Genomic DNA, 14,839 nt, shown 5'->3' with positions numbered 1-14,839 from the left:
GACAGTCAACCATGCATGGTCACAGACATTCTTACTGCACACTAGGACAAAGAGACAGGGCTTGCACTAAGAAATAACCCCTCTCCTACACACACACACACACACACACACACACACACACACACACACACACACACACACACACACACACACACACACACACTGTACACAAACAGTGATGGTACACTTACAGATATCCCACAGGTTGCTATGCTGTCGTATGTTTGAGGACTAAATATTTGTTCCCAGTTTTCTATACTGATCTCTGTTACTGTACGCCTTTCTGTTCAAATGTTTGATGTCACTGAGCAAACTTGACTTGAAAGAAGAACTTGTATGTCTGTATGTTAAATAGAAATAAAATCATCTATAGTATTTGGAAAAGCTCTCAGTTGAATGTCTGGTTCTTGATAAAAGCCGCTGCTTTCATTTCAAATATGAATTGTGGTTCGCAGAGAGACAAGGAACAACCAAACACTATTATGCACAGTAAAGGCAACATTGACAAGAGATACCCATATACATACTCTGCCCATTGAAAGACCACATGAAGAACATAGAGCATATGAACATGTTGTCTTTATTTCAATCCTCAGTGGGTGTGGTATAGCAGTCATACAATACTGTCTAACTCTGGCAAGCAGGCATTGGAACAATCAGGGAACAATCGCCAGTGGTAAAGCTGTATTGTAATCTTAGTAAATAGCAGTGTTTCACTGTTTTAACCCCGGAGACCTGACATTCGCTCCATAGGAGATGAGTGATACCTCACGACAGACTTTCTGGAACACAAAAAGTTAGAGAGTGTATGGGGAGCAGGGAGAGAGAGAAACAGAGAGAGAGAGAGAGAGAGAGAGAGAGAGAAGGGGGGGGAGTCATTAGTGAGATAGCCATTAATATGTATTGTGGTTAAAACCAATTTCCCCTCAAAACACCTCATACAAGTAGGCTACATAATAGATTACCCTAGACCAATGATACTCAATCCTGGTCCTGGAGAGCTGCAGTGGGTCGAGGCTTTTGTCACAGCCTAGTCCTATTGAACTAACCAACTGATCTTCAAGACCTTGGTTCGCTGAATTAGGTGTGTCATTGCTGAGCTGGAGAAAACGCCTGCAGCACTGTGGCTCCCCAGGAGTCAGAGTTTCACTGCCCTAGACCATCTATTCCTAAATGTCATGATGTCTCTGTTCCAAGTGTCAGTCTGACCTGCTGGTGAATCGTGGAGAGGGTCTGTACGCAGAGATTCCCAGCCTGGGGAGGTCTCTCTTCTCCAGGATGGCAGAGCTCCACATGTCCTTCTCTCCAAGGTCCTCCACCTGCACCATGCTGCCCTCCTCCATACCGCCACCACCTGCCTCCAGGGCACCCACTGACTGGAGGAGCTCCAGCAGCTGAGAGAGGGAGGGAGTGGGGGAGGGATGGAGTGATGGAGGGATAGGGGGAGGGAGGCATGGAGTGGGGGAGGGATGGAGGGATCAGGTGAGGTGGGTTGATGGGGGCAGGGATGGAGGGAGAGTGGGAGGATGCAGGGATGGTGGAAGGGATGGAAGGATGGAGGGAGGGAGAGACAGGAAGATGAACAGAGAGGGAGGGAGAAGGACAGAGAGGAAGGGAGAGAGGGGAGGGACGTGCAAAATAAAGCTCAAATGAGAGTGCAGGAGTTACTGTCTGTTTACTTGCCTGCTTTATATCTTTACAAAAAGCAGGGCTGATTCAAATATTCTAATAAACCAATGTTGTCCTATTGGTAACTTGAGCTACAGTACTGTAGCAACACCTTGGTTAGTAGCGCATCTCTGTCCATCCATGAACATAAAGTTGAGCTGTCTCACCTCAATGACAGTGTCTGTATCCATGTTCAGAGGCTTGCAGTCAGACATCCAGAGGGACAGCCCCACCAGAGTCAGAATCAGTCCCATCTTTACCATCTCTTCTACATAAGGACACACAATAGATAAACCCAGCAGACACATATGAGGTATACAGGTATACCAGGGGAGGCTGGTAGAGGCAGAAATTGGAGGACGGGCTCATTGTACTGCATGGAACGGAATGAGGAATGGGGACCATTCCTTGTGGGGCTCATTACTATGAGCCCGTCCTCCGATTTCTGCCTCCACCAGCCTCTCCTGGTATACAGGTATACAGATCTTCAAAACAACTCTGGTTCTGTCTGTACCACTGTGGCATAACTAAGATCCAGCCATTATGCACATGCCAAAAAAATTGTAATCCCCGAAAGGACGCAGCAGATAAAGGCAAACAATAAAGCAATACCTGCGTGGACTCTCGAGGTCTGGCTGCTTGTATTGACGTCCTGCTGACTGTAGTGCTGAGACTCTCCGAAGTCAAGTGATGCCTTGGAACCCCAACATTTGTTTTATAGACTCGCCTGGGACTTCCCTGACCAATCCATGAGGCTTCCTTGTCACCCCCCCATGCACCACCGTCCGGCCCCATAAACCTGCTGGCAGGTGATCCCTCACACCCCTCCCTTTCTCCCCCCCTTCGCCATCCTCCCTCATCCCACATTAACCAGCTACAGCCATAACAGTAACACATACACAGCATCTGCCTTATTCGCCATCATGGTGCAGTTATTAGCAGGGACATTGGCTGTGACTGTAGCACACCAGTGACTCAAAGAGGCCTTCTCCATCCTTCCAGCTCAGACTGTGCTTCAATTAGTCTACTCAGCCTGGAGTAATCTTACCTTATCCTAGAGTAAGTAAATGTCACGACACAGGCATGGGGGCAACTTAAACGGATAGTGTGACATTTTGACAATACATTTTCTCTACTTACCCATAGTCAGATGAAGTCATACCATTTGTATGTCTCTGCGTGCAGTTTGAAGGTAGTTTCAGAGATAAATGCTAAATCCAATGAATAGAAGTCTCTGGGAAAAACTAGCTAGCTCCTCTCAAAAGCAGGGTGGTTATCACTTTGTACTTCTTTACATGTATATATGAAATTATAATGGTTAGATTATAGTGGTTCTAGAAGCAGTTCTTTTCGGAACAATTTTCTCTGAACTTAGCATTTAATTTATCTGCCTCTCAAGTCGACAGAGTGTACTTACCACCCAGCTTTGGAGGAGTTAGAAGTTAGCATTTAGCATTTAGCATTTAGCTCCGGAACTACCTTCAAACTGCATGCAGAGACATACAAATGATATCAGTGAGTTCATCTGACTCTTGGTAAGTAGAAAAAATGTATGGCCTTTAATCAAAACCAATTTTTATGTAAAAATATTGCATTATCCCTTTAACCAAACCAATAATTATGTAAAATGAGATGAGCTGCACAAACATTTGGTAATAACACTGGGATTCATGCAAAGAAACTAGAAGAAAAAAGGAGACAACATCAAACTTTCTTCGAGTTTTCTTCATTTTTTTCTTTTTTTATTATTTTACAGCAGAAAGAATATAAAGCATTCAGAAAACATCTTCCATATTTTAGGGCATTTCAAAACGTTTTGCATGGCTTCAGCAGCTGAAATCTCTTCTTTTTTTTTTTTTTTTTTTACATATCCATCGAGTCAGTGACGCTTGTACATGCACAATTACAAAAATAAAACTTACAAACAAGAGGGGAAGAAAAAGGGAAAAAGCAAAAATACATTAGGAAAACCGAGAAGAAGGAGGTGAAATAAACGGGGGAAAGAAAGGAAGAGGGTCACATAACAGGGAAAGACAGAGAGAAAGACAGCTATAGAGGAGAGGAAAATAGATCTAACACTAGTTCACATGCAAGGTGTCGAGGACCCATGACTTTGTACTAAAGCAGGGCCATTTTTTTCTTCTTGGTTTTGGAATTGATGAAAACGTGCAGTTCGGTAAAGGGTGCCATATAATTGCTGTCCATAAACTACTGAATGCTTGTCTTGCAATACTGGCATTTGCATAAGAGTAAGTCGACTACATGTGTCCAATCATTTTTATCTTCACTAGGTCTATAGGTCTCCACAAAAGAATGCTTATTGCTCTGTGTCCACAAGTGGAAAAAGGTTGTGAGATGGTTTCTGCTCTGTTGTGCCTACCTTTCACTGTTGCGGGTGCATTGGCTAAGGAAGAGGAGGAAAGGCAGATTCCCAGGTGAATTAGCAGAGTTGTAATGAAGTTAATAAAATCCGTATGAAGTACCGTTATGAGGTTACTTTTTTCCTGAAATATGTTTAGAATGATCCCTAAACAAAGAGCGTGTGTTCAGCCTCATTGTCGTAGTGTATGTCTGTCTGTATGTTGAGTTGTCTCAGGAAGACTGTTCAAAATATGCATTGCTATCAACAAATAGTATCAATGTTGATGAAATGCGGATTCACGTAAAATCACTTTTTAGACTATTTTAGGCTGTGTTATTATTAAGTAATCATCGAGTGACACAGCTTTTCTTATATTCTTATTATATCAAGAAACATCAAGTCAGGTGAGGTTGAATGTTGGAGTCTCACAAGCCTCGTAATGATGGCCTACAAAAGACTAACGCTATCTGAAAGGTTAGCATTTAATCTGACGAGAATGTCCTGTCATGCCAAACGCCTGTAATTTCATTCTGTCAGAGTTAATATCCAAGACAGAAACAATTGACCGAACTATTAATATTTTGGCAGACATTTAAGACAAGTACCTGTCTTAATTAGACAGTTAATTAGCTACAGTATGACAACACTTCTTGTGTGTCCCTCAGATTTAATGGTACAGCACAAGCTAACTTCTCTGAGAGGTAATGAATTACAATGACTTGTTCAGGATCACAGTAGTAATTTTGTCTGTTAGGGACACGCATTGCCTGACTGGACCAGAAAGCACTGTTGAGAGTCCTTACTGCGCATACAGTCTCTATTCTAAACTCAAAACGTCCTGCAGTATTACCATCAATAAATGTCCTGCTCCATTTCCTCCTCCACATTTTGGCACCCTGAGATAAATACAGAAGGGAGGTGAACCGTTGCCTAGGCTATGAAAATAACACATGAGGTCTCTCTGCTGATCAGTGTACACCTGATGCCTTGACTTGACTTGATATCTGCATACAAATGTATGGGTATGGGTGTGTGTGTGTGTGTGTGTGCGCGTGTGTGTGTGTGTGTGTGTGTGTGTGTGTGTGTGTGTGTGTGTGTTGCCTCCTAAAATACTTGCGGTATACTGTCACACGAGTGTCCGAACTGCTCATGTATTCAACATTGGGAGCACACTGCTGTACCTCGTTCCAAATGAATGAAAAAAGTTAAAAAGTTGAAACTTGCTCTAGAAAAACTTGCCTTCATGCTACCCCTGGAAATATTGTCAGTAGATACTGCCGTTTGATCATTGGTTGTATTTTTAAGGGTTCTCCTCTGCCCTCCAATAACATGCCCTCCATCTTTCTGAGTTCTGTGACGTGTCAAAACCAACGTTCTTCGTTTTAAAGAAGTCTATCTGACTACCGATTCTAGAAAAATAAGCATGCTTTACTGTAGGTGCGTTTCAGTCACCCAGTTAACTATTTTACCCATGCAAGCATAATAAAACCGTCTCATATTGCCACAGCAGTGCCGCAGCTTGGCATTCTTACCCCTACTGTACCTGGATGATGAATGCAAGGCAAAACACCACAGAAGAAGTTGTGGAATCTCTAAACCTCATGGTGTCAACAGGCAGTTCCAATAGAACAAAAAGAAGCATAGAATGTTGACTAGCCGGAATGCATTTTGCGGTGATACTGGGTTAAAAGGGAACACGTTTGTCACCTGACTGTCTTTAGTGTTTGGTGATGGTTTTTGATTTAATTGTATTCATATATTTTAGGATTGAGTTATGAATTCAGAGCCACGTTTGCCTCTTTAGGTACATTGCATGCTTCCTGACATTGGCTTTGTGCGATCGGGATATGATTAGGCACTTTCTACATAAACACTCTGAAAATAAGGTTTACATATCAAGTCTCTGTGAAAGAAACACAAACATACAGAAAAAATAAATCCAAAAGTACCTTTTGGTACTTTTTTTTTCAACAAACAAACAAACTCTGCAACAGCATTTCAGAAATCAAGACAACAAAAACAATGATTTGTCCAATGACATTCGCGCCTTGGTTGAATAATGACTTGTCATCACTTGGATGGAGAATACACTTCCTGATAACTCTGATATGAATATGTCACAGGAAACTGAGGAACCCAACAGACACTTCTGGACCAGAGTGAACACCGTTGGATTAGAATATTTACCATGCATTCCGATTCAAATTTGATTTCATACTCTGTCAAACACTGCCATCATATATCCCATTACGAACCAGACACATATTCTTCCTCAAACATTGCTAATGGCACCAGTGCATCTTGTTAGTTACAGATTCACAGACCACTCACTTCGGCTCATTAACTTTACCACCAACGCATAATGGTCAATATGTTAATACCATCACTACTAAATTATGCCCATCATTTTAGCACCATAGATTGTTTTAACAATGGTCCCCTCTGTGAGTACATTTGATTCCAGTCAGAGATGCTACACACGTTCTTTACACCATAGCCAGAAGGTTTTTGACAAGAAATATGCTCGACCCAGACCCTGACAGCCTTGTCCAAGTTGTGCCTCCAGCCCATACTGTATATAGAACAACTTATTGTGTTTACAATGGTTTACATAATTGGTCTATTTAACCACCTGTGAGATGGGATATCAAGTGTTTTCTGCAATATACTGCATATCTACAGTGAAAAAAAACTAAAGTTAGAACCTCCATACAAGAGTATAGAACCAAATGGAAGAGCTGGGACCTTCCGGAACAAGGCTGTCATGTACAATCTTTCCGTTTATCAATCTTTATGATCCATACAAACATGCTTAGACGCTAACACCACAGTCCCTCTTTCTTATATACATAGAAAATAAAGCACACATTTGGAGTTTTTTTTTTTTTGCTTTTGAGTATTTTTGACAAGTGATCTCAGTGTATTCAGTGATGACAACATGTTGGGTTCTCTGACGTGATAAATGGATTAGACATGAGAGACTTTAAAGTTGCTGTAGAAATATTTCTCCCTCTGCAATATGTGTACCTCTATCTGCTCTCCGCGGCAAATTGTGATCTCATGGTCTTCAATGCTAGTGTGTATTTCATTGTATGATTATCTGTTCTGCAAAGATTAACTTAATTCTCTTGTTAAGCAATATAGCATTCACATTACTTGGCACCATTGGCAAAAGATTCTTGGTAGCCCAAAACAAAAATGTAAACATAACCATACTTTTCTTATGATAATTTTGCAGATTTTCTCCTAACTCTAAATACAGTATTTTTATTTTATTTTTTTACTTTTTAGTATTTGCAATAAGGTCATGCTTTAGCAAAATGTTCTTCTCAAGAACAATCAAAATAAAATAAAATACTCTTATAGTGAAATAGTTTTAATCATTTTACAGAGCATAGCCACTACTGCTTTTGTTTAGTTTTTTTTACCTTTGTTCATGGTTTTCATGCACATAGCTCATTTTTATCCCAGGTATTTACACTATATACAAACAATACAACCATACTTCTTAGGCATTCAAACAAAACTATACAAATATTCTGTTTTTGTCTTGTACCTGTTTTTGACCCCTTTTTAATGAATAAAATAATATATTTCTAAAATACAATCCCCTTGGGGTAAATGTTTTTCCCTACATACCTTCAGCCTTCTTTATATACAGAAACCGCTCAATTGTCAAAAATATGGATTTGTCTAACCCCTATTTTGGGACTAGCTTAGGGACCCCTCAAAGAATCTCTAAGACGTCAAGGCAATGTATGTGATCTTCCCCTCAAAAGCCCTCGCAGGCCCTGAAGTTCATTCAAAAAGAACAACAATAACCTTCATGACCGTAATCATTACAACACAAAAGAGGCAAGTTTTTTCTTTTTAGAATACTGAGAAGTAAACAAATAAAATAAGGCAAAATTAAAGAAAACCCCCCCGGAAGAGGACAATGTTAGGATAACTCCAGTAGCTAGAGGGTGAGAGTCGTGGGGGAGTAGATGGGCCTGTGGATGACTCAACTTCAAATTTCAAGCACGCAGACGGAGACTTTTGCCCCAAAGGCATGCATTTTTTCTTGATTCAACAACACAGAATTTTGAGGAGACAGGTCAGCAATAAATCGGACATGAGCGTGGGACGGATTCAAGCAAAAGGAACCATAAAAAGGATAAAACAATAATATTTAAAAAAAAAAAGAAAAATCCCCGAATTTAAAAACGTCTTGAAATATTAACCCATCCCTTGCCTTACATAATAATCCCCCAAATCTATGAAATCTATGGCTTATGAAAATAAGCCATTGTTTTAAACCCCGCCTATTTCTGCTTAAACCCCTCCTACATTCATATAGCTCCACCCCTTTGAACAGACTTGCGGGGTAGAGCATGGTGGAACAGGAAGGATTGTTGAGCTATTGATCAGCTATATTGAATGTATTCATCTAGCAGTGGAAAGGAGTGTACGTGTGCAAATGGATCAATGAGTTACCGATAATTTTTGGTACATTTGGTACATTTTTTCATCAAATGGATTAATTAGTCACTTAAAAAATTATGAAATACAATTAGAGCCAAGTCCCAATATGTTTCTGCATTGATTCTCTTTCCACTGGCATCTGTCCTCTAAGACTCTGTATCCTCTTCCTTTGATCCACAGATGTCAGGGACCATTCCAGACATGTCCAGCATTCTCTTCCTTTACTGTCTGAAGCCTCTCGATACTCCCAAAAAGACAAAGCAATCCATGAAAAAGTGCAAAAAATGCCATGAAGCAAATGTTCTGCCCCCCCACAGCTTCCCATTTAGTTTATAATCCCACAGAAGTTGCCACTCTCCAACAGAAACCTCCTCAGACGGAAGAAAGAAAAAAGTGAAAAATGTTGTTGTTGTACATGTAATAGTAGAAGTAGAATCAGTCTCACTGCTGTAGTAGTAATAATAATTGCAGTGTTTTCACTGAATTTGTTTTTTCTTCTCTTGTAAAATGTCTTGGGTACAAACGGAAAAAAGAAAAGAAGAGTCAGGAGGAGAGTGATGTCACATCGCGAGGGGGCCCTTCTGAACGACCTCATGTTCCCTGGCCCTTTTCAATTCTTTCACTCTGAAACACAGAAGAGACAAGACGTTTAGAAATGGACGCCGTGACGAGCACAGACCAGCTCTCGCCGGAACGTCCTTTACTCTTACACGTCTCAAATCAATCACTCAAAGATCACAAGAGAGGACAGGAGGAGAGGGGGAGGATGTCGGTGGAGAGAAGAAGAACCAGCCCAGGTACACAGGAGCTGGTGCTTGTCTGGGAAGAAAACACGGGTCAAGCTTTATTTTGAACTGTATCCCATTCGGTCACACTTTACTTCAAGATGCCCTCATGACTGGGTAGTAACACTGTAATTACCCAAGTAAAAACATTGTAGGAACATGTTTTACATAGAAGCGTAATAGTGATTCATTTGTAATTACATAGTGATGGTGTGGAGTAGTTATTGTTTACACTCAAGTGGAATAGGAACTCTTCCTTTTTCCACTTGTCACTGCATAACATAACCCATTCAACTATATTACTATGTAATAACAAAGCAATTATTAAATGTCTACATTACAATATGTACATAAAACATAACTACAGGTATAGAGCACCTTAATGTAAAGTCTGACCTCTCATTCAGCATAAAACAGTTTGTTAAATCAAAAAGTTTTACAGCCCAGTGAACCCAGTCTTTCAACACTTGAAACACTTGAAAATCTAATAGGTCAGCTTCGAAACTTGAAAACGGTTCTTCAAGGAATTTGATTTGTTTCTAAACTCTTGGGAATATAATGTGACTGAAAATGGGCTCAGTATAATTCAACTTTCTCCATACTAATCTAAGAAAAAAGATTGAGACTCCCTTGAGAAATCTACCAAATATTTGTTTGGCTTAAAGGGAACCTCAAGGCTGGCAAAGGTTTACTAAATGATTGGTCACAGCACACAGCCTTTGTGAGTGTCTGTGGAATATGGCTAAAGTCGAAACAGGATAAAATAAAAAATTACACAGGAATTGGGCAACAAATGCTTTACATTTAAGGGACGACTGCAGGTGAAACTGAAATAAGAATACCATTTTTAGATATATGTGAAATGTACTACAAGAACTACAAACTGAAAAATGAAGACATTGTCAGTCAATGACTTACAATTTGGGAGAGAGGAGAGAGAGAACTGAACGGATACTTCTGAAGTAACAATCTATTCAAACTGCATGTCTGCACTTACGTTGAGACGTGATGTGCACCTTGGCATTGTGCTCGAGCATTGTGTCCAAACTGAACCAACCAGCTAACCTGACTACCACTGACTCTGTTCTGTGAAGGTGGAACCCTAACACGAGATCTGCACGTGTAACTGTAACTGTGACATCATATCAATCTTGATTCTCTTAGTTGCTTCTGATAACGGTCTGCTCCCCATATATGATGAATAAACAACAAGACAGTCCTTAGCTTTGTTATCACTGACTCACACTGCATGCTAGTTTAAACTCATTGTGTGTGTGTGTGTGTGTGTGTGTGTGTGTGTGTGTGTGTGTGTGTGTGTGTGTGTGTGCTTTTGGAGTTATAGCCTATTTGTTCTGCTCTGTAACTGGGACTTAATGCACCTTTTGAGCCAATGTGCCACCCATATGAATACCTATCATACCAATACACCTAAATACCTATCATAAAACCTTGCGTTCTATTTTTGGACGCTCCATATCTTTTATGGTTCTCTACGGCTCAGTCGGTAGAGCATGACGCTAACAACGCTTAGGTTGTGGGTTTGATTCCCATTGCGACCATATATACTGAAAAATTTATGGACTGACTGCAATGTAAGTCGCTTTGGATAAAAGCGTCAGCTAAATGGCATATATTATTATTATTGGTTATGCTCGACCCCATCAAATGTCTTTTTGGCTTTCACTTATTGATTGTTTCTCACTGGAACTACAATGAAGGAATGCAGCACAGTGACAAGCCCCAGAGACCGTATGGAAGTCAAGTGTATTCCAGTGAGCTACTTCTTCCTGATCTGAGAGGGTCTGTTTCCCTGGAGGTCTGACTCCATTACTGCACACTGCTGTTCTAGTCCCTGAAGGTGGAGGGGGGGACATCCCATTGTTTGCTTTGTAGTGCTCTGACCTATATGCTTCACAGCCCTGTGACCCATATCATGATTGTGTAGCAAACATGCGATCAGAACAGTACCATGAGACATGTAGCTACCTCACCTGCTCTCAAAGCACAGTAACCTACATTACTGCAGCATGGCGATTTAGACACAAAGGATTTCTCAGACACCGATGAAGTTCCCTGAGGGCTTACAGCATTCTCTCACTTTGTAACAGACTACTTTTCATGCAAATCATGGATATATATAAATCTCATACCTGTGAATTGAATTCATTACCCATTTTCTAAGCTGATGGTGAACTAGTTGTGAGCTGATGAGGCTGACAGCCGACTGTGTACTACTAAGTGTTTCTGGATCAGTGATGAGGCCCACAGTTTGTCCACATGAGGCATTTCTTCAGTGATGATGATGCAAGAGTAATGGAAACCAACCACAAACACAACATCACCCTGACCCACTGTCAGACCTGAGTAGTGCCCAGCAGCGATTCTACAGCACTGACAGATTAAGTGAGCAAAACCAAAAGAGGGTAATCTGGGCCCCACCTCTACTCTGCAATGTGGATAGAAAGAGGACAGACAGTAATACAGACAGACAGCCATTTTAATAGAACACCCGGCTCATAGCATGCCTGGAGGTCAAAGAGCAAGACCCAGAATTGTCACCACTCATGCAACATAGTAAACATGATCGAAAACAAACCAAAAAAAAACCTTCAGTTAGCATCTTCATAACCACACAAAAAAAAAAATCAAAGAAATGAAATCAACTCAAATCATTTCCAGAGGAGAGAGAGAGAGAGAGAGGTGTCTGTTAAGTGTGTTGCGGTGACATTGTCATTCATAAGCAGTGGTTAGTTAGTTCAACAGGTTTAGGTTGCTTCTGCTCTACATCGGAGGTTTGTCAGTCCACCTGTGGTTCCAGTTGGCAGCCTTCATGCAAGCAGGCATCAAGCAACAGTGATGGAGAAGAGAGGGGGAGAGAGAGAAAGGGGAGAGATGGATGGAGAGAACGCTAAATAGAGAGAGTGAGAGAGAGAGAGAGAGAGAGAGAGAGAGTGTGTGAAGGGCAAGGTCTCAGGAGGAGATGTGTCTCTAATGTGTTATTAGAGAGAGAGAGAGAGAGAGAGAGAGAGAGAGAGAGAGAGAGAGAGAGAGAGAGAGAGGCAGAGACAATACAGTATAGACAGGGAGAGAGAAGCACAAACTGAGTTGCTGAGGCTGCACTCACCCGCTTGAACAGTCTATGGTCCATCAAGGGGCTTGGCGTAAACAGCAAAACAATACCAGACAACTATTAGCACACAGTAGGGCCCTGTGAGGGAGGGGGGCGAGGAGAGGTGGGGGGGCCAAATACAGTAGGGGGGGAGGGAGGGTCCCTGAGGTGTTGTACAGTGTGCATGAATCACCCACCTAACCCTTTTCCCCACAAAAATAAGTAGCTCAATGAAAATAGAGGAGCTATTGATCAGGTCAGGTATTTATTTGACTGATTGTCCATCTGTCCCTCACAGCTGTGTACAGTCGGTAAGCGAATACGAGTATGTGTGTGTGTGAGTGTGTGTGTGTGTGTGTGTGTGTGTGTGTGTGTGTGTGTGTGCCTGTGTGAGTGTGTGTGCATTTGTGTGCGTGTGTGTGTGTGTATGCGTATGCATTTGTGTGTGTCTGTGTGAGAATACAACAAATTGTACTTGCATAACCAAAGGAGTTAGCGTTTGGGGCTTACCTGTGGCGGCAGCGGCGTAGAAATCTCATGATCTTCCGGGCGGCCTGATCCTGTCTCTTAGTGAGCAGGCTACTTCTACAAGAGACAAGATGGAACCTTGGGTTTGAGGGGTCCACACAGTGTACTAAGGTCACATTCACAAGAATGACACAAAATCATCTACCTTTATGCTAGCGATAGTCAAGTATTTTATGTGTTTGAACGACCGTGTGCAATGTTGTTGTTTATGTACAGTACCAGTTGAAAGTTTGGACACACCTTCTCATTCAATGGTTTTTCTTTATTTTTTATTATTTTCTACATTGTAGATTAACATTGAAGACATCAAAACTATGAAGGAACACATATGGAATTATGTAGTAAACAAAAAAGTATTCAACAAACCAGAATATGTTTTATATTTTAGATTCTTCAAAGTAGCCACCTTTTGCTTTGATGACAACTTTGCACACTCTTGGCAAGGTGTGTCCAAACTTTTGACTGGTACTGTACATGTACATTGTTCATACAGTACAGCTGCACTGTCCATATCAATGTTCCTTCGGAACAATAAAATGTATCTTATACTTGTTACTGGAGTGTGGCTGGATATCCCCTCTGTGAACCCAACTGTAGAGATTCTCCATGGAACAATCTACTGTGGTTTCATGAGTGCTTTTCTGGGTTTGCCATCAATAACTAATCATAATTCATCAACATTTAATTTATTATGTAATCACAGTGAAGCCAAGTATGAAGACCCACCCTCCTGCTTTGTTTGTGCCTCGAGGACTTGAATGGAAATAAGTCAGTAGACTTTTATCGTTTTTTAATTTCATTTTTGATGAACTGTTGTGCTCAAATGGCTGAGGCAACTCTGTATGTACTGCATTTTAAATACGTCAAATAAAATGAATGTATTCATTCACTCTGTGTATATTCTGCATGTTTACCTGAGTTTGTGTTGCACCAGGGTGGCGTTGGCCCCTCGGCGCTGGGGCGTCAGCCTGCCAAACTCCTTGTAACTGCGGTAGTACTGCTGGATCAGCACGGCCGCCCTCCTGCTCTGCTGGAACTTCTTCTGCTCGTGGTAGCTGCGGAACTTACTCTGGATAAGGATGGCGGCCTGCGTCATCTTCTTATAAAGTGCATACTGCCGGGGGAGGAGGACCAGAGAGAGACCAGGTACAGGGTCAGTTACGGGGGGCGGGGGGGGTTGAGACCACCAACGTTACGGCCTAAAACGTACAGCGCACATATATGTCATAAAATAACTTGGAGTCCAAGGTGAGGATATACTGTAAGAGTATCTAAAGAGCGAGTGAGATTTTAAATTACATGGTAATTTATCTGACATTGAAAAAAGATGTTACCTTCAAGGCTATCCATGTTAGCTTGTGAACAGAGAAAAGGTGGAAGATTGTGAATCATAAACAAAAAAGAAAACTGCCCTGAAAACTGTTTGACTAAACGTGCCTACACTGCACTGTACAGTCAACAGCTATCAATCCTACACATTCTCTGTAAAATAGTGTCCTGTACTGAACCATGTGTGTTTATATGTGGTGAGCTGACTAGACCCTGCAGACAGTGCCTACCTGTTTGTACTTCTTGTAACAACGCTGAATGACGGCAGCAGCTACTTCCTGTTGCTCTCTGAATGGGCGGCCCTGTGGGAGAGTAGAGTGGTGAGAGGTCGGAGGTCAGAGAAGTGTGTGTTATACAGTGCTTCAACAGAGGGCAGGCGGCTAGGCAGCTGCTCCCTGAGGTGTTCGCTAGCCCAGGGCCCTGTGTGTGTGTCCACGGCCCTGCCTGGAGGCCTGCCTGCCTGGCTGCCTGGCTGGCTGGCTGGCTGGCTGGCTGGGGGACTGAGGGAGGGCCTTGGGGATGAGGAGGCTGGGTGGAGAGACTCCATCCTGGGCTGAGAGGAGAGAGAAAGAGAGCGAGAGAGATAGAGAGAGA

At 41.8% G+C, this 14,839-nt stretch overlaps 1 protein-coding gene across 1 annotated transcript in view; it reads right to left on the bottom strand.

Annotated features, from left to right (window-relative positions):
- Positions 1 to 9,085: 9,085 nt before the first annotated feature.
- The window catches only part of camta1a (calmodulin binding transcription activator 1a), a gene marked incomplete at both ends in the record, with an annotated part of 136,130 nt that continues 130,376 nt past the window's right edge, over positions 9,086 to 14,839 (bottom strand). The window contains 6 exons of the mRNA XM_083674742.1: positions 9,086 to 9,118; positions 12,404 to 12,434; positions 12,899 to 12,970; positions 13,831 to 14,030; positions 14,251 to 14,271; positions 14,476 to 14,547. Coding sequence (XP_083530868.1) covers positions 9,086 to 9,118; positions 12,404 to 12,434; positions 12,899 to 12,970; positions 13,831 to 14,030; positions 14,251 to 14,271; positions 14,476 to 14,547 — 429 coding nt within the window. The remainder of the gene's footprint in view (positions 9,119 to 12,403; positions 12,435 to 12,898; positions 12,971 to 13,830; positions 14,031 to 14,250; positions 14,272 to 14,475; positions 14,548 to 14,839) is intronic.

The sequence above is a fragment of the Argentina silus genome (genome assembly GCF_951799395.1).
Source record: "Argentina silus genome assembly, chromosome: 8".
NCBI lineage: Eukaryota > Metazoa > Chordata > Actinopteri > Argentiniformes > Argentinidae > Argentina > Argentina silus.
The sequence above is the reverse complement of the archived record's forward strand: the minus strand, read 5'-3'. Positions and strand labels throughout refer to the sequence as shown.